At 31.8% G+C, this 26,511-nt stretch overlaps 1 protein-coding gene across 2 annotated transcripts; it reads left to right on the plus strand.

Moving 5' to 3' along the window:
- The first annotated feature begins 593 nt into the window (after window positions 1–593).
- LOC126780907 (junctophilin-1) lies at window positions 594–26,292 on the plus strand. 2 transcript variants are annotated; one of them, XM_050505597.1, is made up of 8 exons: window positions 594–964; window positions 15,236–15,447; window positions 16,878–17,155; window positions 19,414–19,587; window positions 20,593–20,927; window positions 21,265–22,738; window positions 24,602–24,808; window positions 24,894–26,292. In XM_050505597.1, the coding sequence occupies exons 1-8, from the start codon at window positions 735–737 to the stop codon at window positions 24,978–24,980; spliced, it is 2,997 nt and encodes a 998-aa protein (XP_050361554.1). In that variant the 5' UTR covers window positions 594–734; the 3' UTR covers window positions 24,981–26,292. The 2 variants fall into 2 exon arrangements, with proteins under 2 accessions (XP_050361554.1, XP_050361555.1); XM_050505598.1 differs by lacking the exons at window positions 594–964; window positions 15,236–15,447; window positions 16,878–17,155; ... (1 more) ...; window positions 20,593–20,927; window positions 21,265–22,738 and adding an exon at window positions 23,628–23,970.
- The last annotated feature ends 219 nt before the right edge of the window (window positions 26,293–26,511 follow it).

A 26,511-nucleotide genomic window follows, 5' to 3' on the forward strand; every position in this document is an offset into this window, starting at 1 on the left:
CTTGTTTAACGTACATTAAGTTAGGTCTTAGCGTAGCTAGCGCAGGCGCATCTTTTGTTTTAATGAACCCTTCCGAAGCCAAATAACTAATTACCTAAATTTCAATACCGAATTCTTTAAAATATAGCGATATACATTACAATTTGATAGGAGTTTTTGAGAGTTTCGATAGGCATTGGTATTTATTAATTAGCGTAAATATCTATCAAAAACAGATGTTCAAATTAATTGAGTTCATTATTTAACATTTAATTTGTTGTATTTACAAGCGAGCATTGGAACAACTAATAGATTCAAACTTTCTTCTTAAAAAGAAAGGAGGTCTTAGGCCACAAGATATTTACAGGCTGTTACTTTTATGTTGTAATTTTTTATGCTCTATAATAAAAATCAAAAAATCAGCAACTAGTTTGCAACAAAGTTGCCATTTTAACTCGTGTATAAACTTACTGCTTCACTAACGTTAAAATAGTGGCATTGGTAAAGAAGATGAACCGCGAACAACAGTAGAGAGAAGTAAGAGTGCGCAATGCGCAGGGCGGGCGGGACGCAGCGGGCGGCGGGCGGGCGGCCGCGACGACTCAGCGGCAGTGCTCCTCGCGCAGGACCGGAGTGGTGTTCACTCGGCCGCGCGCCACGGCGCGACATGCCCAGCTGATGTTTATTTATACCGCGAGCTCGGCGGAGGGCGCGCGCGGGAGGCCCTCCCCTCCGCGGCACCACGGTTTCGCGTGATGCAGCCGAGCGAGCTAGCCGACACCGCGCACGCCGCTAGCGGAAATCCCCCGCAGCGTGGCCTCAACGGTGGCCGATTCGACTTTGATGATGGTGGTACCTATTGTGGCGGTTGGGAGGACGGCAAGGCCCACGGTCACGGTGTGTGTACTGGACCGAAAGGACAGGGGGCGTATGCCGGCTCCTGGCACTTTGGATTTGAAGTATCCGGCGTCTACACCTGGCCCAGGTGAGGTAGTGTCTCCGCCCGGGCCTCGCACATGCCCGAAATCCGCGTCCGAAGCCGCTCCAAAAATAGTCTGCTATTAATAATTGAGTTCGGTGTTTCGCTAGAAAACGCGTGTAACGGCGGTGAAAGTGCCTAATGGTCCAACCACGAAGAAAATAGTCATATCGATCTGTAGCTACTGATAACGATAAGTGATAAGAGTAGGTATCGCGATGCTGCGGCCTCGATGTCAATTGACCTGCTGTCATTGTTATAGACACATCCATTAAGGATCTAATAACGCGTGGTAAAAGAAAACACGATTTTATATATCGCAATTGAGGGCAATGTAGTGCAGCTGTTTAATGTCTTGATCACGGCAGTTGACGTATCTTGAAAAATATAACTATTATATCATATTTTGTACTACTTATATAAATGAGATTCACTAAACTCTTCATTGTTATATTTGACACATGACCATCTACTATAACAATAAAAGTAATCTTAATTAAGCATTTATTTAAATGTTTTATCAAAAGATATACTAACAATTATCTCGAGCTTTATTTAAAATCAGTGCTTCATAAATCTTATTAAACATTTTAAAAAACGGATCGGTAACTTTTTTCAGGTTAATATTAATTAATAAGGATGAGACAATGATGTGCATAATGACTAAATGAAATTATTTTTATCTTTTAATGGCTATCGATATTTACCTACACGAGAGTTATACAGACATCACAGTGTGAGTACGTGGCTCTGGCAGAATGCGTTACTGTGCCAGACCTTCCTATAAATCTCAGCGGACGCCTGCTCTCATCTAACCCACTTTCATCGGGTCGTTGCTCCATCAAAATAGGAAGCTCCCAACATTGTGATTTTAGACAAACCTCAATAGTTTTCATGAATATCCGGGAATTAATTAGGTCGAAATTGATATAATTTTTTTTTCAAGAAAATGCAAAATTTCATATTTATTTATTTTATGAATATTTTTGTGTTCAAATATTATGCAAAAAATTTGGAATTTCTTTAAGTTCTATATTGATCTCGCTTGCTTACAGATCTTTTTTTTCTTTTAACTATTGTTTTACCTATCTTAATAAAAAAAATAATAATATTTATGTTTATTAGTATTTGAATTTAACATAAATTGAAGTTCAGGAAAATAGTTAATGGTTAAATGACTTAACGTAGTGCGTGATTAAAAGATATTACGTATATTTAAAGTAGTAGGTAGCTCACGTGCAGGACTTTGATTATGTGGTATCGATTTTCAAGGAACTCATAAGGATAACAATAAACTACTCTAACATTCTGTAATATTTTACTATGGTTTAAAGTTATGTTGAAAGATTTATTTGAATACATTTTTATTTATATCATTTAAATTTTTATACTTACTAAGTATCGCCTAGTGACCGACATTCGATCACAATTCATTGTTAATTAAAATTAACCTTAACATTCATAGTAATTCAGGTAATAGCAAGTATAGGTAGCTTATATAACTTTTTTTATTCCATTATATTTGAAAAAATAGGAGAATAGAGTTTTAGTTTGGTGGAACTTAGTATAGGTTTTAATTTGACTACAACAAACTATTATGTTTTTGACATTGGCAGTATGACGTTAACAATACTTTTTTATATATATATAACGTATTTATATTTGATATATAGCGTATATTCAAAGTTTAGCTCCCATATTATATGTTTGTATAGAGAATTGATGCTACTTCTCCATTATTTTTACACTTGAAAAAAAGTGTATATAACAAATTCTAGATATATCAAAATGATTCGCGATTTTTTTATCGGGTCAAATTATAATCGATCTTCCTACTGAGATTTATTTAAAACTAGCTATGCCTGCGGTTTCATCCGCGTGTAACTTAAAGAAATCACTAAGAGCAGACTTATAATATTTCAGTATATACAGCTTTTTGGTTTTATTTTCGTTTGATATGAGTATTTATTGGTTTTCGGATCAGGGCAACATACAATTGGCCATAAGAAAAACATCATTCCCTTAAATCTATTCCAACATACTTGAATGTCTTTACCTGTGCTTTATTTATTGTGACTGCAAACTATAAATTCACCAGAAATTATGTCCTTTTAAAACTAAAACGTAAATCTGTTTTTTTAATAAGTACTTATTATCAACTAACCGATAATAAGTACTTATTTAATTACGAAAAAGTACAATTTAAAGGGGAAATGCTGCTAGCATTCTTGCCACCTTTCCACGCGATCACGATTTGTACAGTAACTATTTTTAATTTTTATTTGTATATATTTAAGGCTTTACTTTACTCGTCATACTAACCGACTAAGAATAAATTTACAAAAACCATGAAAAAAATATATGCGGCAATGAAACGAAACACCTAGGTACCTAACCTAACCTGTAAATTTTAACTAACAAAGTTATTTACAAACCGAAAACAAATACTTATGTGTGAGTATTTTCAAGTAACCTACTTAACTACCTGTTGAAATAATGTTCAAAACTATGAAAAGTACTAAAACTGCCTATTATTATATCTCGATATTTTTCATAAGAATAATACCATGTTTATAAAAACGACTCCGCAAATAATGCATTATTTTAAAACAAATAACGCGTTTAACCACGTTTTGTCTGGCATAAGTTGAACCCTATTTGATTGATCATATAGATCTGAGCTTAACTTACATTAGAAAAAACTAAATCTCAGAAACTGTCAATTTTTTAACTTTGTTTTGTTCCTATATACTTTCAATCATCATCATTTTACAGACTATCATTTATAGGTAGCTAAAGTTTCAGTCAATTCAACTGAACATTTTTATCGAAAAAATGTTTTACGTGATTCTTTAAATTGACATTATTTTATTATTTATGAACCGATTGAAATAAAGCAACAAATTTTAAGTGAAGTTAGCCACAATACATTAGTGAAAAACGCACCCAAATCCGTTAGGCCGTTTTGAAGATTAGCGTACATAAACGCACAGACAAACAGACAAAAATTCTAAAAATCATTATTTTGGGTTCTATTGCGTCGATAAAGGCCCCCGGTAATAGTTTTACTCTTATATTTTCCATGTACAGACAGCGGTCAGTTACAGATTTACTACATGTATAGATAATTTCAAACATAGATTTACAAATCGTATTAAATTAATTAATTAATTAACTCTTTCTTACATCTTTTATGGTCATTGACTCTTATGAGAACATTGAAAATATCATTATACATTTTAATTGAACTTTCTACTAAACAATTTTGCATTTTTATTGTTTCTTCACTAAAGCCATAAAAAGTAAAGTTTACAATTTTCTTTACAAATGTTTGTACATTCTGAAACCTTTATATTGTAATGAACAATGTTTTTTTGGTTACTTTTGCTTTGCTTTAACATTTTGAAAGCTTGATTTTATGGTCTATACACTCTAGATGTAAACAAGGAAAAAAGTCATGATTTGTACTTTTACTTTGATTTCCGATTTATTTTTTTAGAATCAATAAATAAATACACAAGAATCAAAGGAGGCATTAACAATTTTCTTTGTATCAGAAGAATTACTAATCTCTGTTAATTGGCACACCTTTGGTTCCAAGCGGATACCTCGTTTCTTTTCCCCGACCTTTTCCTTTAAAATTACTTAATTTTCTCTTTCGTTTTCCTGTAATGGGTTGTGATGTTTAAAAATATATTTCTTTGTTTAAAGCTTCAAAACCATTTTGTCAGGGATGTCAGTTAGTATGACATTTTTCCTTTGTTTTAGGTTGTACTCTGGTTGATTTGGACCATAAGCCAGTTAAAGTCCGAAACAAACAAAGTACTAATCTTAAACAACTACAAATAGGGTATTAACACTATAAAAAATATTGCCTACACAATTTCAGGTTTATAAATAAAAATAAATAAAACAATTCTAATTTGTTAACTGTATGTAGGTAATAACATTAAGAATAATATTACGGCTTAGCATAATATAATTACAATTTGTTATATAAGTACATATTTATTTATACGTATATATTTTAAATTAACTATTTCTTAGGTACTCATTGTTTTAATAATTTTGATTTGGTATATAAATGATATACATATCATTTATATAATAACATGAAGATCTATCTAAAGGTTAAAAGTCTAATTGGAAGAGATTTCAATTCTAGCAATAAGACCGTCTTTGGTCGTTTTGTATTATTTTTACTATTAGTAATTAATCTTTGTACATATTTTAACTATTTACGTATTAATTGTAACTGAGTCAACTGACATATACCTTACTCAGACGTAACCTTGGGGCGGGCTGTCAATACTATCTTATGAAATATATTGGAATGAGGTTATAGACAATTTACTATATTTTAAATATATGACATATTCCTAACACATTGTTTTTGTTTCACTTACTTTTTTATTCTTTTTTTGTGTAATTTAAAATAAAGCTAACATGTTTGACAGTTTGATTTGCATTAAAATAACAAGATGCAAACAACAAACCCAAATCCCAAACCCCAAATCTACAGCAGATTCTGTTAAAAAGGCATAGACAAAGTCTCCAGACCATTTATCGCGTTCGCGACTAGTGTTTTAATACGTCTTCGCATAGTTCATTAAAGTAAATTGCACCATTTGTTCACTAAATTAAATTTAATTAATAAATTAAAATACCTTTTTGGTAACACTTTTCCTTAGCGATTAAATTTGGTACACCAAATAGTAGATACAATTTACAGCTAAATTGTGTGCAAAACATCACCGCAATAATCTGATTGCCAAACGCTGCTTTAAAATCCAGATGAAAGATTTGACTCGCACAAAATATCTTGTGAAGAAAAAAACCTATTGTATATGTTGTTAATAGTATACGGACCCTAAAATATTGAGCGATGGTTATGACTCAGACAAATTATTCGTATGTTTCTTATTACTTTAAATTAAGTTATGCTTTCAACCGCCACTAAAATCTTGTCCTTGTACAGAGTTTAGAAATCAACCTCATAAACTACAGTAGTTTGAACCAAAATTAAAATCAATTTATTAGTTGTAATCGTAATATTATGTTATATATATATACATTATATCTTGCCATTAATCATAAACAAAACCTACAGTGGTACAAAATATTTAACAATATTACACAAGTGGTTACAGAATATCATAATCCAAAAATGTAATAATAATATCTAAAATTTATATTTAAAATACGTTAAAAATATTGTCAGTGAGATTTTCCAAATTTATATTAGTTTTTATCATTGTACATCTGTCTATTTATTTTATAGTTACATCAGATCCCAGAAAGCCAATTTATATGAAAAATATAATTTATTTATTTATTTATTTATTTATGGTCCACAAAACAGATTATAACTAAAGACACATTTAATATATAAGTAAACATTATAAGCAAGCTAAGTTATAACCCAACAACTATGTGAACACAGATTGTAGACGAAATATTTCACTTATAAAAATCAAATAACATCAGCACTTGAGAATACATTGTACACTTTACAAAAAAAGTTTACAATAAATGAAAAGAAAAAATTTATACAGAAAAATATGAACAAGTTATGACAATGAAAAATAAAATGAAATTATGAAATGTTGAAATGAGGAACTAAATAATGAATAAGAAAATAGATTTAATCACTATTATTAGTTGTTAATTGAAAATATTGAAACCAATTGTTTTCTAAATAGATTTAGGTTATTGTTGAAAATGTCAATACCATCATTCGCGTCTTTTTCGAGAAAAATTTTGTTATATGCGCGACACATACGACCTATAGGATTATGATATGATATGTTGTTATTGTATGCGTCCAGGGTAAATATTCTAGGGTGTCGGTATTTAAAGATATACCTATTGCCGATTTTCTCAGCTCTGACGCTTTATCCTTTCCAAACCGTTCTTAGTTGATTTTTGACAATCTTTAATCAAGGGTTACGCTATTATATGAAATCAAGATTTTGACCTTAACTTTGACTTATATTTAAACCATGAATAATAATAAATTGTTGAATGAAGGCATTTTTTATCTGCCTCTACTAAGCGTTATCAAAATTGAATAAAATAGTTCAAATGTTACCATTAATAATGAATGTGCAAATAGGCTCCGAATAGAGTACATATGTATATTCGCCATATTCAAGGTCACTGACATATTTGTTGTGTATTTTGTAAAAAATATAGTAATATTTGTGTATGCGTCTATGATTATCATAACTTACTTCGTTAGAATTGTAAAAAGTAGGGTTACCATGAAAGGCAAGTAGTAAGAGATGGTAAAATACAACATACTCAATTTGCAGTATATACTGTATGATTCTATAAAACACGGCGGCATATAACTCGAACACAAATAATACTAACATTATAAAGGTAGGTGAGGCCGGATAAGGACACATTCGAAAACAAGAGCTATAGAAGCTGCTAATAAAATGATGTCCACTTAACAAAAAAAAAGTAAATCTAAAAGAGGTTTTTCGCTGTAAATTTTATCACACTATCTAATTTAATGTAATGTAGAAATGTATAAATTACAGGTTAAACGACACTGAAAAAGGCAAATATTTTATTTTATTATGAATTATTTACGTTGAGATAAATATATAACGATCAAAATTAAAATAACTATCGTACAAATCCATAACCGTGTAAGTTAGTAACCATGGAATGGCGGTAAAAATGCTAGCAGCAATTTCCTGCTGAATCGCTACAACGCTATTTACCTAACATGAGACCGAACCAATATGACAACGTTTGTGGCGTCCTACATTAAAGCTCGTTCCTAGTACCAGGCAACTAGCGTCAACCTATTTTGCCATCGGCACAAATAATTCCAGTAACTCAAAAAAGCTGGAATGTCGATTGACACAAAGTTTTTTTATTGTATCATTAAGATAAGTCAAATGTTAAGTTCAACTAACAAAATAAATTTTAGAAAAAAAAAAATTAAAATATAATTATCAAATTTAACGATATTACGATATAGTTTTTTTGTAGACAGGCACCAAATTTGTATGCCTTATAGGTACTGCCTTATTGGTATTAAAGAGCTCAGATGGCCAGTGAATACAACACGACTATCTCTTGTTTCATCACTGGTTGATTTTTCATGGGCTTCATTTATCTTTATCATTTATTTTGGTGATGAAGGATGGTCTCTTGATTGTGGTGTATATATATATGTCATATAAAGCTTAAAAGTCTGCCACAAATCAAGCGCGGTGGTATAAGCTTCAAGCCTTTTTCTTAATTGGAATGGAATATTTTCCGTCTGTTACCGGTACTTTATGACAATCCTTAAAAGTTATTATTACACACATACATCATATCCAACTTTGGGTCTCGAATTATAAAACAAGACTAGAACTAATACACTAATATTACTATCACCTTTCAGTGAAGAATGTAATGTACTACATATATATGTTTACATGTATATGTATATGTTTAGTATGTACTAATACATATACTATGTAATTTTATATGAAATGAATTTTAAGCAAAAAGTTATAAAAAGATTTAATGCAAATACATGGCTAAAAGTAGCGTGAAGCCGTACGTCCTAGATGACTTGGTCTCTTACGCTGCCGTGTGCGGGGATTTAAAATAATGAAGTGACTGACATCGTTTCGCCGAGAAACGGAGCAATACATTAAAGAAGTAATTACGGCTTTTAATTAAGTAAGAATTTTAATATTATATGAGAAGTTAGTAATTTAGATTAAATTTGCGAGCGAACGCTCACAAAAAAGATTACAAAACGATAAAGAAACACCGATATACATATTTCAATATTTATATTGGAAATCTATTTAATGCATATTATTTTAAAATGGTTTTTTTATGGCCTAAAATATTTAAAACCATTATTATTATTTTTTATAGTATTGGTAGGCGGACGAACTTATGGGCCACCTGATGGCAAATGATCACCAACGCGCATGGCATTGTAAGAAATGTTAACTATTGGGATGTTTACCAACCTTGGGAACTAAGATGTTGTGCCTGTAATTATTATAATACTGGCTCACTCACACTTCAAACCAGAACACAACAATACCAAGTACTGCTGTTTTGCGGTAGGATATCTGATGGGTGGGATATACCCACACACAGGTAATTTAGTCGTAGTTTAAATCAAATAAAAATATTTTTTGATAACGTATTGAAGTTTTGTATAAAGTATACACTAAATATACATACATACATCACAACATACGAACATCTTCTAAGTATTAATACGGATTTTTAAAAAAAGTTGAAAATAAGAGTTATGTGTTACATATGTATTCCATGTCAAATATTTGCCACGACTACCTTTACGCTTATCGTTAGAACAAACAAAATATGTACGAGTATATGTATTTAGAAAATACAAGCAGTATTTAATCAATTTATTAATATTAAATTAACCATATTATTACTGTATTATTTTTAAAATAATAAATTTATTAGTTCTGTTAAATTTACATAAACTATTTCCTTCTCTGTGTTTCCTCTAAGTACCACGTAAAATTCTCCAAAATTGAACATGACTAAGCACATTAGGCTACAATTTATTCAAAAATATTGAAATAGACAAAATGAGTAACACGTGGCAGACGAAGAATTCATAATATTTAAGGTCTTTTTATCTTCAATAATTTCATTCTCGAGTCTAAACCATTGTCATTTGCGTGACAACTGACAAGCAAGGTGCGTCAGTCGCGTGGGCGTTTGACGCGGCCTGTAGCCAAATTATGGGTCATGTAGTTTAGTAATCATATCAACGACTTTGTCTCACGGATAGCTTTTAGCCATTAAATCAGTACTCGAGTTAGTATTTACCACTAGTTGATATAATTAGTCTCTCGCTTCAAGTGGGCTTATACGTTGCGATCATTGTTTTATGAGATGAATCTTGGCTGGCAACTCGTATAAGAGCCAGCTAATACGTGCTACCACATCTAAAGATATTTGGCCAGCTTGCAACGTGTAATATTTTAAATCATGGTTGAACTTTAACGCAAGGAGCGAAACCCGATTCAACTGTTGATAGATTGCTCTATAAGCTTCATTTACCGTCAATTACCAATATTCAAATGAAATTGTTACTTTTGTAAAAAATTACAATTCTAGTGGTATGATGAACGGATTGAAATAAGTAGGAACTGGTCGAACATATTACGTCCAAGGTCGGCATTCAGTAGGTCTTACAATGCGCCGGTTTAACTTGCAGTATTCAGTTACGCTACCGCAGAATATGTAACTGATGTGATATAAATAGCGGTTAGACTCGACTGGTTCCGCCCGTGTTCATGTGTAGAACAGACCAATCCATTATCTTACCGCAACTAATAAAAACTGAAAGGAATTTCAGTGTTACTCACTGGCCGTACATGTGTTGATGTTTGACTTTAGTTACGAATCTATATATAAAATTGTTATTGGTATATATATTTAAGATGAATAGACTTTTAACACCGTTTAACTGATTACCATGAAAGATTTTTCATATACAATGAGAATTATTGTTATTTAATTATAGGCTATTAGTTTACCAATGTAATATGTAAAGAGAAATTGCAACGCATGCCGCGCACTAACTAGTATGTAGGTATAATGTAAGTGTAAACAACTACGGTATACCCTCTATGCGGCAGTGGGGCGCTTAGTTACGGATCGAAACTGTCTGAACTTTGGTTTGTAGTGCCTGTAACAAATATATTTTCATAAAAGTCAAGGCTAATATAAATGTAATAGATAAATTCACGTTAAAATTTTACGTTTATGTTTAAAGATAAATTAGCGAGTATATGTATATATTTTTATTTAATTACAGATTTTTTTTACTTTTAAAAATAGAATAAATGGTAACTTTATAGTTTTCTTTAGATAAATTTCACATTTTTTTTTTCTATCGAATACCACACGTGGTAGAAAAATAGCGCGTTATTATAATGTGCGGTATATATATTATAAAGTTAAGTTTATTGGTAAGCCCGTTAATATAATAAATAATATAATATAATAAATATATAAATTAGGTAGGCAAGCGTCCACGATGGGACACCTCTGATGGCATAGACATCGGTGCTGTAAAAATATTAACCATCCCTTGTATCGCGCGCTACCTAGGAATTAAGATGTCTGTGTTTCATAGATCACTTCTCTACGACGATATAAGAAAAACAGACCTTAGATTTTACGTTTAAAAATATTTCATAGAAGAAAATATTTATGAAATACTTATTTAAAAAATATTTACCTATCTATTACCTATTATGAATTCAATATATAAGTTTGTCGCAATCATAAATTTGTATCATTATGTGTTTTTTTTTATTTTTCGCAAATATAAAAATATTGGTGGCATCGCTAACACAGACATTGGCAATTTATATCAAATCATTAATTCGAATGTTGCGTATGTGGACAAAAACATAAATGACTATATCTATCACAAAATGAAATATTATCTAAAAAAACATTTTATACTTACGCAATTTAATATAATTTATCTATTATAAGCCTTGTATAAAGACGAAAAACTAATTTTATAATAATTATGCTGTATATTATTCATAATTAAATAGTAATTTCAAAACATAATTACTGAAATGAGTCAAATCAGACAGATTAATGTATGTTTTTGTATTTATGATAGTGTAAATCGATATTGTTTTATTTAATATTATGGTCAAATGTCGAGGAAAGCTCGTTATGCTTCTGAAGGTTTGGAAGGAAGGATGCCATAAGACATAATACTGTGGAAGTAACTGAAATAAACGATCCTGGCAGTTTCGATATTTGACAATAGCCTAACCTTCCTTACAGCATAAGCCGCGGAGCTGATCCTACCAGCTAGAGATGACAAATAGGGGCTCCACTGGAGCTTTAAGTCCAAGATTACTTTCAAGAATCTGGTGGAGTTAACAATTTCAAGATCAATATTGTTCACCCAATATTGTTGACCCACTAGTTATGCTCGTCCGCCTACCTATTCTATAGAAAAAAAGATTGTTTATTTCTACAATAATTACTATTACATTACATATTGTAATATGCGATAAAGCATTTCAAACAATGCTACAACAATAGATAACTTATCCGCGAGTTATGGCCAACATCAAAGCCAGTATCAAAGGATGTAATTTCCTTGTAATAAATCGCTTCGTTAATTGGCGAAATAGCACAAAAAACGTTTCATGTTACAACTCTCACAAGTTAAAAATACAATAGTTCTTTGTCAATCTTAGCTTTGATTTTTTTTACGAAACAAAGATTTTGTAAATGACCTTCTTTTTATTTCTTACGAAATTCAAACTTACTTTGAATACAATGAATATTTATATCACAACGTTATTCGAAAGATTTACTAAGTCTAAAATGATTTGTAATATTATATATATAATAATAAAATGTCTAAAATTTGTAGTTTACTTCATAATCATATATTATCAAAAATCATGTTAAGTATATAAATTATTATTATGTATGATTATCACACTGAATATTATTTTCACACTGAAGTTTAACTTAGTCCGCGTAAAAGAACTTGCAAACAACAGCTTATAAATAATATAAATTTATTTGCTTCATGATAACGGTAAATATTCACACGGTAGCACCGAAATTGTACGTGCCCATTTCATACACTTAGCTATATTATTTGACGTTTATTATTACTACCCCGCTCCATAGGTTCGCCGTGAAATAATACAGCCTAGAAACTTCCTAAATAAAAGGTCTATCTAACGCAAAATTATATATTCAAATTGACCTTGTAGCGTTCCTATCGCTATGCTACGCCGGTAATATTGGGAAATTAGCGCGTTCAACCATACAAACTCCAGATTTATAACAAAAAATATTTCTAAGAACATGTAGTACATTTTACATCCCATTATCTTTCCCGCACATAGACGATATAAGAACACATCAAATATATATGAATATATAATATATAATATATACCCCTAACTGAGTAAATTCGTCGTAAATCCTCTACTTCTACGTAAAAGATTTTGTACTGGTTTATTTCACAATGCTAGTCCGCTATAGGTCGGTGGACATGTTACAGAATTTCAAACAGCTCAAAATTTCCTAACGATGTTTTTCACACAAGACGAATAACTAATACTAATAAAAGCATGACAACTCAAAACCACCTTGACTATCTACTAGGTCTTTCAGCTTCAATTGTATAATATAATTGATATAATTTTATACACTAAATCTTTTTTTATTATCTTTATGTATGTAATAACAAATCCAATATATTTTATACTTATAGATATTTTTTGTATCTACTTCGTATTGGAATTCAGCCAAAACATATTTGATAAGAATCTCGTAGCAACTTGAAACTTAAGAGAATCGTCTTCTCGTGCCTACTTATAGTAAAGTAACTTCAAGTAAGTTCGATATCATTATATATCATCCTCTAATTGGTTATTCTAACGCTTAGCGCCAGTGTTTATGTGGAGAAAGTAAAATTTCGGTGTTCGTGTGTTCATAATACATCTCCTACTAAACAGCTTGAAGATTATTATTTTTTGTAATTATTGGGTCATCTGGAAGGTTTTCAGCTATAGTAAGTTGTTGCTGTATGGCGCTTTTCTGTTATTTATTAAAAGTAGTTTCTCTGTTATATATTGAAATAGACATCGGCACTGTATACTATATTAACTATCCCTTATATCGCCAATGCGCCATCACACTTTTACACTCAGATTTTATGACTCTTGTGACTGTGGTTACACTGGCTCACTCACCCTTCACACCGGAACAGAACAATACTAAGTATTGCTGTTTGGCGGTATAACATTTGATGAGTGGGTGGTTTACTAGTGGTAGAGTTTTGTGCAAGCTCGTCTGGGTAGGTACCACCCGCCCATCAGATATTCTACCGCAAAACAGCAGTACTTGGTATTGTTGTGTTCCGGTTTGAAGGGTGAGTAAGCCAGTGTAATTACAAGCACGAGGGACTTAACATCTTAGTTCCCAAAGTTGGAGGCGCATTGGTAATAAAAGCAACGGTTAATTTTTTTTAAAATAACAATGTCTATGGACGTTGGTAACCACTTACCATCACGTGGCCCATATGCTCGTCCGCATTCCTATTCTATAAAAAAAAATCTACCAGAGGGGCTTGCACAAAGCCCTCCTACCATGTGACAGTCGACATCCAGATTTATTTTAAATATACAGACCAATATTTTTTCATGCAATATAAAGATTAGCTAACATAGTGACATTATATTAATTCTAATATTAGCAGAGGACAGGCGTAATAGGTTAATACAAAGATATATTAAGTCGTTATAAAAAGGGTTGTAAATTTGGTATTAGTATTTTGCAGTGCTCTTTCTCAATTATAAAGCCTACCATCTGTGTATCGAAAGCTAACGTATTATTGAAAATAAATTCTAAAATTTCCGAAGAAAACGGGCTCGTCAGTCAATCGCTACTTCATAGTTTGTGTTGTAGTGTATATTTTATTATGTGATTATGTTATTGTATAACAGCATTTATCCCGCAAACTACCTATTGCCAAAGAACTTTCAGTGAAAATTTCGATTGCATTTCCTCTAATTAGGATTTGTGAAAAAGTTTTCAGCTAGAAGGCATGTGTATTTCACCTCGACTAGAGAAACGTTGTAGAACATCTCCTCAAGATCTACGAGTGTTGTAGAGCTACAGTGAAGTTAAGTGAGGTGAAGTACGTCTATGTTGCTTCGCTAGCGACTTTTTTGATGCAGCGTAAAGATAAAACATTGTTACGAATCCAAACTGTTTTTTATATACTGTGCGATTTTCTTAAAAATTAGACAATGAATTATTCAAATAATATAACCATCAACAAATGTATATATATATAGATAAGGTCAACTTATATTCATAATAATTAAAGTTTCTATAGAGTATCGAGGTCGGTTAGGTATATGTAAAAATCCGTGTCACGTGTAGGTATTTATGGAGATGGAGACACAAACGAATTTCAAACTTCAAACATAACTTGGAAAACAAAATAAAAATTGCAATTAATTCTTCAAAAAAATAGATTTTAGAAATACATTCTAAATTATACAAATATAACAAAATGTTTAAGAATTGGTTCTCAACACATATATATATATTATTTAATTCATTATATTTTCGAGTACCTTTGATTATTTCGTTACTTTTAAATTCATATTTAAATATGCTTAATTTTATAAGTACTTACAAAAGTCATGAAAACATTAACACATATAGTTAACAAGTAAAATTATATTTTTACAGTGGAAGTTCCTTCGAGGGACAATGGCAAAACGGCAAGCGGCACGGTTTGGGCGTGGAAACGCGCGACCGTTGGTTGTACCGGGGAGAGTGGACTCAAGGCTACAAGGGCCGCTACGGCGTCCGACAGAGTAGCACAAGCAACGCTAAGTACGAGGGTACCTGGGCTAACGGCCTCCAAGACGGATATGGTTCAGAAACATACGCCGATGGCGGTAAGATACACCGATCCATTGCCAAATTTTTAGAATACCGACAAAAATACTTTCGTTTACATGACCATGATATTCCCATTTTGTATACTCTGAGCCTATTAAACTATTTAATCAAAGCAATTAATACTTAAATAAAAATAAAAAAAAAACATATGCACAGTTTCTAGACGAGTATTTATAATAATTCGTTATACAAATTTAATATTTTAATAACAGTGAATAATTTATTAATATATAGCACCAACTTATTGTTTTTCTTTTATATTTAACGATCATTTTCAAAAAAAAAACAAATTAAAATAAAATATAAGACGTTATTGTTAACGCTACAGTCATTAATACATACAGTAAGATAATAAATCGGCTATGGGTTGTTCCTTTCTTAAATTATAATAGCTTTAAACATAACTTAAACCTGTCTTCACCGCGTCTTCTGTGCGTCAGCCTAATAATAGCCATGCACATGAATATCACCTAATGACCTACATTACGATTGCGTGAACTAAAAAGAACCCCCTTTACTTTGCGCAATGTTTATACTCAGGGAAAACATGTGGAGATTAAATTCATATCAATTTAGTTTTGAAGCTTTAAAAGTGACAAATTGTACATATAATCAAATCATTTTTAAGTAGTATTTAACTTATTTACTTAAAATAAATGAAGTTTGGACAGCTTTAAATATAAGCAGAAATATGTTTAATTTATTTATTTTGTAATATTTTTATATGTGAAACTTTTGATGTAAAATTTATACACCTTCATTGAAATAACCTTGAATTAATACCAAAAATCAGTAATGCGTAACACAGCCCGTGCCGTGCATTACCATGAAACAACGTCATACAATTCTCGACGCCTTTAGTTGAGTCATGATCGTATTAAGATTTGTCATTCATAAAATCGCAAATATGATACTGTGAACATTTTACTGACATGGATATTACTCATATCCGCTTTTCGTTCAAATTCATTCGAAAAAGTAGAATGCGCAATACAAAATCTTTTATTTAAAATATATCTACAAAATAGGAGCACTTAGTTTAAATTATATTATCCGAAAACTCTGTTATGATGTGCGAAGGGATTGATTGCGAATAAGCGATTTTATGAGATTTGTAGGTGAATGGTTTGAGTGAAGCGGCCCTGCAGCACGCCCCGCCAGCCGCGGCCCTCGCTGGTTAAATATAGCACAGGCACGCCTGCCACGCACGCCACCTCGACTCACAATCATGTCGATGGCTTATTTCATGCTATTACGAAAAAAACTAAATGTTTTTAATGTCATTAGTGTTACTAAGCTAATGAAAGACCGACTGATGCTCTAATCAATAATGATGACGCATATTACAGGGCAAATTTAGCTCTGCGTCACAACATAATTTGATATAAATAATATATATAATATAAGACTGCGTGTTTTTCCACAGGAACATACCAAGGACAATGGATGCGAGGACTCAGGCATGGATACGGAGTGCGCACGTCAGCACCCTTCGGTTTGGCATCTCACTACCGCGGGGGTGCTCGGGATCACCGTGGCTCGCTCTCATCGCTGGCGGAGGCGACGGGTACTCCTGACCCCTCCGACCGTCGGACGACGCGCATGGACGATGCCCGAGGTGGCTTCGTACTTAAAGCCAGCTCTGATGAGCCATCGGGTAGAAGAGGTTCTCTTGTTGAGAAGACTAAAAAGGGACTTCTTGCCGTAAGTTTTAGCAAAAGCAAAAACTTTCATAACATATAACTAAATACTGTTATTATTATTAATTCTAACATTTTTAAGGTCAATTATAAGCAAGAGTAAAATCCTTAATACACTAGAATACGTAGGAGTAGAGTACGGTCTATCTTAAGATACGCAGATATCTTAGATCCAAGTTAAGATAATCCACCCAGACGTAGTCGTTCATGTATTATTAAGAGTATTTAATGTGAAGTCAAGGAAACAGTCTAATATACCTAATGTTATAGAATATTGAATGTTTCAAGTGTATAATTTTTGAAAATACCTTATATTTTCAAAAATTATTCATTTGTATATAGGATCTATCATTTAAGAGTAGTTGATAAAATATTTTTTGAATAAGTTATATTTATATTTTTTAACCTTCTTCTCAAAATGGAGAGGAGGCCTTAGCCCAGCAGTGGGACATTAACAGGCTGTTACTGTATATTTTTTAAAGTAAATAACAGACTTACAAAAACTATTGATAAATATATATTAATAATAATAATAAAATTACGTAGAAATAAGAAAGTCTGTCTCTTACATAAAATATTATGTAATTGAATTTAAGTATTTACAATTTTGTTATTCAAATTTTAATTTTTTATGAGATATTCATGCAATTTGCTTTTTTTATTTTAGTTATAAAATAACTTAGTTATTTTCTTAAATTCTGAACAAAATAGGCTTTTTTATTAAGTTTTAAATCACAAAAAACGCGTAAGAAACCAAGTAACTGAAATAATTTTCTTTAGTGAAAATTAAAATTGTAAATTAAAAAAAAATAGTAAACAATAAATTTAATATTAAATTTCAAAACATCTACGCAGACTGCAATTTGTTAAATTATATTACAAGTATTTTAGATATTTAATAAGAAGGAATTATCTGCTTTACATCTTCTTCTTCTAACGAAACCGTAAAAATATATCTTGATTTTTAATCAAAAGACTGAAGAAGATCGATAATAATAAAATAAATCTCTTATTTTCTATAATGAAACAATTCACAATTATATATAACATATATAACCTTAGAACTAGAACTGTGAAACATATCAAAGCAAATGGAGAAACTGAAATAAATATTGAAAGTAAATTAACTAAAAGACAACCAAGTTGACAACCATCGTATTTATAAATCCAGTGACAATCAATCAATATGTTCAACCAAATGAAGTAATAATAGTTATATTTTATGCGGTTCAATTAGTGTTTTACTTATTGATATCTCGTCTAAACATTTTTTTTATTACAGTAATTTAATGTTTTGAAAGCAAGAAATTTATACACATAAATAACGAATATTTTTTCGATATCTATTAATTCTCGAATGTCGAAACTATGATTTTATGTAAATTAAATTAACTAATACATATTAAATGTATCTCTTTAGTTGCTGGTCTAAATTGATAATGACACAAAAATATTGTTTGCTTGCTAATTCAAATTTAATGAAAACATACTTTCTGATAAAACGATCTAAATGGAGTCGGAACAAACATACGCACATATAATATACTATTTTTTCGCTGGAAAAACGCGTTTCGCGTTTTCCCCACAGAAATAGGTATGTGGGACTCGCTGGTGTCCAAGACGCCAAGTGCGCCCCGAACATCGGAATAACGATCTCCGTTTTACGAGAAGAGCCAAGGGATCGCTTGAGCATGCTACCGTGACGCCAACACATTCCTGAAATCGAAAAAAAAGCTCCCCAGGACTATCGAGAGTTTTGGCAAAATTTAAACATCAAATTAAGTTATTACAACCTTTTTTTGTATTCGCGCAAATTCTGTTTGAACTTAAACTTAGCTTAATTTTCATTCTGTTTTTACTCAATAATAAAACATTAACGAACTATTACTTTAGCTCGACACTTAATTAAGTGGTATAAACTAAGAAAATTTGTAAATGCCTTCGAGGATTTTTCGTCAAAAGTCATTACCCTTTTGCTTCACATACAAGTGAAAGTGTATTGAACAAAAGTGAAAATAAATAGACAGACTGGCCGGCGCCATCTACATGGGAGTGCTTTGTTGGTAGATTAGTTTCTTAGGTGTCATTGTTGTCATTGTCTTTGAATGGGTTGTGACCCGCATTGTGACTTAGGAAAGTTTTACGGTTTAATATGGGGTAGATTAGTTTAGGGAGTTGTACCTAATGGAAAATATCAAAACTATATCATTATTTATTATTAAAATAGTTATATAATTAACACTATTGTACTTATGTTTGCAGAAGTTACGCAAGCAACGCAGTGCCGGCGAGTTGGACAAGCGCGGCACCGGCTCGGTACGGTCAGGCGGCTCAGGCGGTTCAGCTTCATCCTGGGTTTCGTCGGTTGAAAGCACGCATTCCGCTACTACGCGAGGCTCATTGCATACCAACTCTAACACCAGTTTCATTGTTGAGGTAAATCTGCAGCGAATGGTGCCTGACTGAGAATAAGTCACAATAGAAATTAATTAATTTCAAGAAAACAATGAATTAACAACGAACAAAGCCAAAGAAGGAGTGTGTGAGTTTTCTTATCGTAAAATTCTGTGTTTTCCTTTTTTGGTAATATGGTTTTGGACAGTGCAAATCCATAATATTACTGTTCTATATTTCAAACATCATATATCCTTAAATTTAAATATGAAAAGTCTATTTAAGAAAGTTAGCGCCTCCGGTAAACGTAACAAGCGGAAGTAGTGTAACAGACAACATTTTTTATGGACGGCAAATCCTGCTAAAGACAACTAAAGGTTTTTATTGTCTGTTTTTACTCTAAATCTGGTGTTTAGTTTTATATTTAAAATTAATGTTTTGTACCAATTAATAAACCTATTTGTTCAGGAAATCAGTATAATTTAAAAATAATTATGGTATATAAAATGAGGTGAAATGGACGTATTCTGCAACAATAATATAAAAAAAATAACAAGAATGAGACAAAGGCTGTGGCTGTATTTTTAATAATACTACTAAAAAAATAAAAAAAAAATTAATAAACAAAGAGTAGAAAAAATAATCGAAATGGTGAAACATACTTCAGAATAAAGTGCTTAAGCCTTAGTAGCATTATTTTAGTAAATAATAATAAGATACGAGTTAAGTGCTTTCACGCTGAATAACGTCAACATGTTAGTGATTGACATTTATTCTTTGTATATATGTATCTAAACTCTACATATATGGATTACTTAAAAAATATTCACATTAAGGCCTTAAGTATACCTATAAAAATAAGAATTAAAATTAGGTACTGTATAAGTCATGCCCGCGTGGTATGGTATCAACAATGTTAACAGCATTTTCTTTTCATAGTTGGTATTATATTTTTTATATAATCTTCTTTTGACATTGTTAATATTTCTAAATTGTGTCCATTGTATCATTTTACATTATAAAATAATAATAAAAAAATTCTTTCAGGATGAACACTTGGATGCCAGTGTAACTGAAACATATATGGGTGAATGGAAGAACGATAAGCGTACTGGATTCGGCGTTAGTGAACGTAGCGATGGCCTTCGGTACGAGGGCGAGTGGTTTGCAAATAGAAAATATGGCTATGGTGTTACAACCTTTCGAGATGGGACCAGGGAAGAAGGGAAATATAAAAACAACGTACTTATAACCAGCCAGAAACGTAAACATATGTTCCTTATGCGATCGGCGAAATTCCGAGAACGAGTTGACTCAGCAGTTAATGCAGCACAACGCGCGTCCAAAATAGCGCTCCAAAAAGCCGACATTGCTATTTCTAGGTACTTATTCAAATTAAAGAAGATTTTAATCGATATCTTAAAAGTAAAAAGAGAATTAAAACTAAAAAAAAGTAATATCATCATGCAAGCATATAGACTTTACTGATATGGGTGATATACTTCTGATTTCTATCTTTATTTACATCTTAATCACCTAGCTATCGATATTATTTTACCTAAAATAATGTAAAAGGGCCTTAATGAATTGTATATGTAATTATTACAATTATACATTCAACCTTATTACCCCGAAATAGTTATTCTTAGTTTAAATGAAAACACAATGCTCTAAACTAAACTTATTTCGACCATTTTAATAATATATTTTTCTTAACAGAACCGCTACAGCCCGAGGTAAAGCTGAGCAAGCAGATGAATCAGCAGACCAAGCTAAAGAAGACTGTGATATTGCACAAACAACTGCTAAGCAGTTCGCACCAGATTTTAAGCATCCTGGCTTTGACCGCATAGGTTTAAGAGAAAAGTATCGACAAAAAGTCTATGAACAACAAATTAATACTCCTGTAACACAAGAAGCCGACAAAATCTTAGACGGAAAGAGCATTCCAAATCATATCCCTCCGATGCACCAACAGATTCCCCAAATGAATAAAATACCAAACGCGATTTCTTCTAGAAGACCATCAACTCAATACCAGCATAATACAGGGCAACCACTGGATCCAAGATACCCAAATAACCCTCATTTTAGTGCCGATGATAGAAATCAAGGTTCTCAATTTGACCAATTTTATAAACCTAACCAAGAAACATGGAACGCTCCTGGAACGACGCAAAATCAAATACAAAATCAAAAACTATACCCATCAAACAATCCACCAAGTGGATATAACGTACCGGATAATCAATCAGCGCCACAATCTGCTTATCAATTACAGCATCAACAAAGTATGGACCACAGTAACCAACAATACTCTAATCAAAATCGCCGATTTTCGTCTTCCATACGACCATCACCAAATCAACGACCGTCACAAGAGTGGAACGCAGCTCCGGGATTAACGAGACGACAAAGTATTCTTGCTCAACCAATGAATGATCCTCAAAGTGAATCGTACGTTGATAGCGCTATGGCTGCATATCGAAGAAATGAACTTCGTACTGGTACTGTGCATTCAGAAGGTCCTCTAGATAGACAAGCTCCAAATACAGAATCACAAGGATATCGTCAACCTTTGGATCAGCAAGCTTACCGTCAGCCAATCGACCAACAAATGTATCACCAATCTTCCATGAACCAACCAGGCTATAGACAAACACCAGACAAGCAAATGTATCGTCAACAAGCGATGGACCAGCAATCTTACAGGCAACCGACATCAACAGAGCAAGATATAATTAATGGGGAACGTGAATTACGACAACAAGGATCACGCCCGTCAATTGATTACTTTGATCATTACAAAAGACCTCCTAGCAGAGACTCTAGCGTGGACCGCTATGGCAGACGATCAAGACAGCCATCTGTAGAGGCTGTTCCTCCAAGTGGCGGCTCTCGGGCTGGATCTGTTGCACCACAACCATTACCTGCATCTCGTCCTGCATCCCGAGCAGCAACACCAGCTGGCAATGGTCATTTAGCTTCCGGCCGTGGCTCTATTTCTAGAGCTTCTTCAAGAGAGCAACAGCCTTTCGAAGATTCTCTTTTACGAAAAAGAACCCTTGGTCAAGAAATTTCTCCATCACCCTATCAACCTAAAAGGACAGAAAGCTTATTTGTAGCACAAAATCCAGCACCACCGCCTCCGGCGCCAATGGGCGGAGGAGGAGGAGGTGGTGGAGGTCGAAAGGTAAGTTAATTTAGAAGTTTATTATTTAATATGAACTACATAAATAATAGTAGTACGCAAAACACACCTAGTAAAAACAAATCTATGTAAAGTTTGGTGTAGCGGATGCTTTTACTCCAATCTTTTACTTTTCTAAGTTATTTTTTTACTCATACGTTAGCTGAGATACTTATACAATTTCTAAGTTATTATTATAATTTTCTTAAATAACTATAACAGAAGTAAGATTATAATTGTATGATTCAAATTGATTAAATACATCGTTAGCCTAACTAAATTACGTCATCTAACATGACATATCAGTAACTTTCTTTGCTTGCACTTTTACAAAACATTTTTATGTACGAAAATTAATTGTGTAAAAGGAAATAAATTAATAGTCAATAAACGCACCGAGTAAAAATACAGAAAACATATATTTCAATTGCTGACACGGCATATAATTGAAAATTCAATTAAATACAACAAAAAACAAAAAACTACATTTAATTGTATAATTACATTTATATAATTGGCACATAAGAAAGTAAGAAAAAAATTAATAATTACACTTTGTTTATAACAACTACATAATAATTGCCACGTTAAGACACCCGTTGTGTAATTAAATCACTAAGTTATCTAATGAAACTTAAATGTTATGTCGTAGATAGAAATAGATGAGATCAAAAGCTTTTAATCGCTACAATTTACATTTAGCATTGTATTGCAATCTGTATTACCTTATCTTTGCTTATGAAACAAACATAGCTGGTATTTACATGCATAATAAATGGAGATATATACTAGAATATGTAGCTAGTTTTAGGTGGGCGCGCGTTTACGTTTTGCTATGTAGGCGGTGGGCGGCGGAGCTCCGCCGGTCAGCCCGTTCTATTTCTAAATTAAGACAGTCATTCGCTGTCGCTTTCCGCGCATCACCTATTCGCTGAATATATAAATAGAATATAATCAGTTCTGATATTTAATTCAATATAATACAACAATCGTGATATTATTAAATAACATTTTTTATATATTTACGAAAAATTTAAATAAAAGTCTATACCTACCTACCGTATCGTATTATCAAACGGTAAAAAATAATTGTTGTGTGACACTTAAAGCCGACTTAAAATTATAACGATAAAATGTGGTATCAAGAAGAGGACGAAGATGAGGACCTCATGTGCTCGCCTGCTATTTTGGCCAGACGTGCCTCTGAAAGTTGGATAAATGTCCCTCCTGTAGAGGTAAAAACTACCTCCGAGTATGTATTGAAAGTAACTTCCATTCGGTCATTAGAGAAGTAATATTAATAAAAATATAAACAATTCAATAGTAATTTTATCTTAGGAAAATAATAAAACTGTCTTTTTAACAATGTGACTTAATTTAATTTTTCATTAGGTGAAATAATAAATAAGCAAACTGCAATAGCTACCTACTTATATCAACTTAAATAATGTAATATTTATTATAGAAGGTTATGGTTCTTACCATCTATTAAATCAGTAATATTATATATAGTACTTGTATATTAAAGTAATAGTGTATATTAATTCGCTGTTCATGTCTTTTTGATACTATGCCCTTCTTTAAATAACTAATCAAATTTATACATACATGTTTGATAGTTTTTTATTTTTTATTATTTGTTTCTAGTAGTGATTTATTAGTCATGTTACACTTAATAATAACGTATTTATTATAAGAGTTTTAAAAGAAAAAATATATTGAACTAACTGACTCTATCAGTCTATAACTGATTATATCAAATTATTTGAAAATACATGGACTTTTTTTGTAAACTACATTTTAGAATTATTAGCGAGATAATTATTAAGCTTAAATGAAAACTAAAGTTATTAAATTTTATCGCAGATGCTAAGCACACCACAAACGCTGCAACGCAAGAAGTCTTTGCCCGACGTGGCGGGCATGCCGCGGCTGCCGGACGGCGGGGGCATGTCCCGCGAGGAGGTATCTGCACTGGGCTCCGCGCGCCGCGAGGAAGTTCGCCGCATGCACGAAGAGTCCGAGAAACTGAGAGCCAACCCCCTCCTCTACCTAGTTAGTCCACAAGTGAAGGTAGTTATTATAAACAATTGTACTTGATTTCTGCATATTTTTGTGTACAAATAATAAATACATAATCAACAATTCTTTGTTTCAGGACTGGTTCTCCCGGCAGCAATTAGTGATCTTAGTATTGTTTATCAACATCTCGTTAGGTATTATGTTCTTCAAATTGCTGACGTAGCGCCGGCAGGCGGCGCCGTCGCGCCTTTTATCTCAGTGTAGCGACACTCGTGTACATAACAATTGTAAAAAAAATTAAACACAAAAACAATATCTGACGTGCAAATATTTCATATAGTACATAACTAATTTAAACACTTATAATCAATCATAACTCCTATCCAAAAATATAATTTTACGGATTTCAATTAGCCAGTGTACTTTTGTAAAAGTTGTGAAAGTGGAAAAATCAAAGACAAATTATGAGAAAACAGTGCAAACCCAACCCACGTCGAATCAATGTAACTTCATGGTGTGAGAGTGAGATTTTTGTGACCACTAGACGAAATTTCGAATGTAAGCACGATTTACTTAAGAACCTGCATATTGTAGGTTGGTCGTATTATAATATTAAAAGCTTGCCTTATTAAGTAAATTCATTTAAGTGAAAATAACATCGGAATGGAAATGAGTGTGGTGAGCTTAGGAAGTTCCAGAAAATGCAATGAGACATTTATTAATAGTAAACTAAATGATAAGATATTTACACAATTTAATATTTTGGCATTATATTAGAATTTAAATATTTGACAGTTTAGTAATAATAGCGTAGACTCAAATTAAGAATTACATTGAAAATTGTAAACGCCAACGAATAAAAATTATTTGCTTGTTTCGAAGAATATTATGATATACTTCGTATTTTATGAAAGATTTTTGAATCTTTTAATAAAAAATCCTTGCAGAAAAATGTTACCATAGTTATATTTAATGCTTAAATTAAAAATCTTTTAAAGTGCTAAATATACGATAGATTAGTTTACTATTTATTATTTAACTTTATTCAATGTATTGTATTGAATCTGTTACCCCAGTTTTTTTATAAATATTTAAAAGAAATTTATTAATGTTTGGTGGGCGATTAGAACAAATTGCTTGTTCTTTATTTCTTATATTAAAATATGTTCTTAGATTAACGAGAAAAACGAAATCTATTTCAAACTTTGACAAAATGAACATCCAATTTTTATACAAATAGGTATACTTATAATTTTGTGTTGTAACTATGTCAATTTCTTGTATTTGAATTTTTTATATAAGAAAATGAAATTGTACCATATTTATTATATAAAATAATTTATATAAAAGTGTGCATGCGAGATTGTTGATACGCTGTACAATTACGAAAGTTGTGGTAAACGCGCAATTCTTAAATTGTTAAAAGTAAGACAATTTCCGCAGTTTCTTCATTATGTAAAAACTTTAAGTTATCTTTAAGAGTTTTAATTACTTGTATCAATTTTATCTACGTTTCAGAAATAAAATATTTTAACAAAAAATTTTCATTATTTTTTTATAAATAATCGAAACAACAATACAATAGAAATAATATTTTTCTTAACCGCCGAGCACTTCTCAGGGCTATACCTGTAATCTTCGGTTGTTTCATGTCTTATAATTACTGGCCTAATCGAAAACTACAGAAATATATATTTTTTGGTCATTTCTTTTAATAAAGAATAGTTCAATAATAAATTTTACCTAACTTAAGG

The sequence above is a fragment of the Nymphalis io genome, chromosome 3 (assembly GCF_905147045.1).
Source record: "Nymphalis io chromosome 3, ilAglIoxx1.1, whole genome shotgun sequence".
In the NCBI taxonomy this organism is placed as follows: domain Eukaryota; kingdom Metazoa; phylum Arthropoda; class Insecta; order Lepidoptera; family Nymphalidae; genus Nymphalis; species Nymphalis io.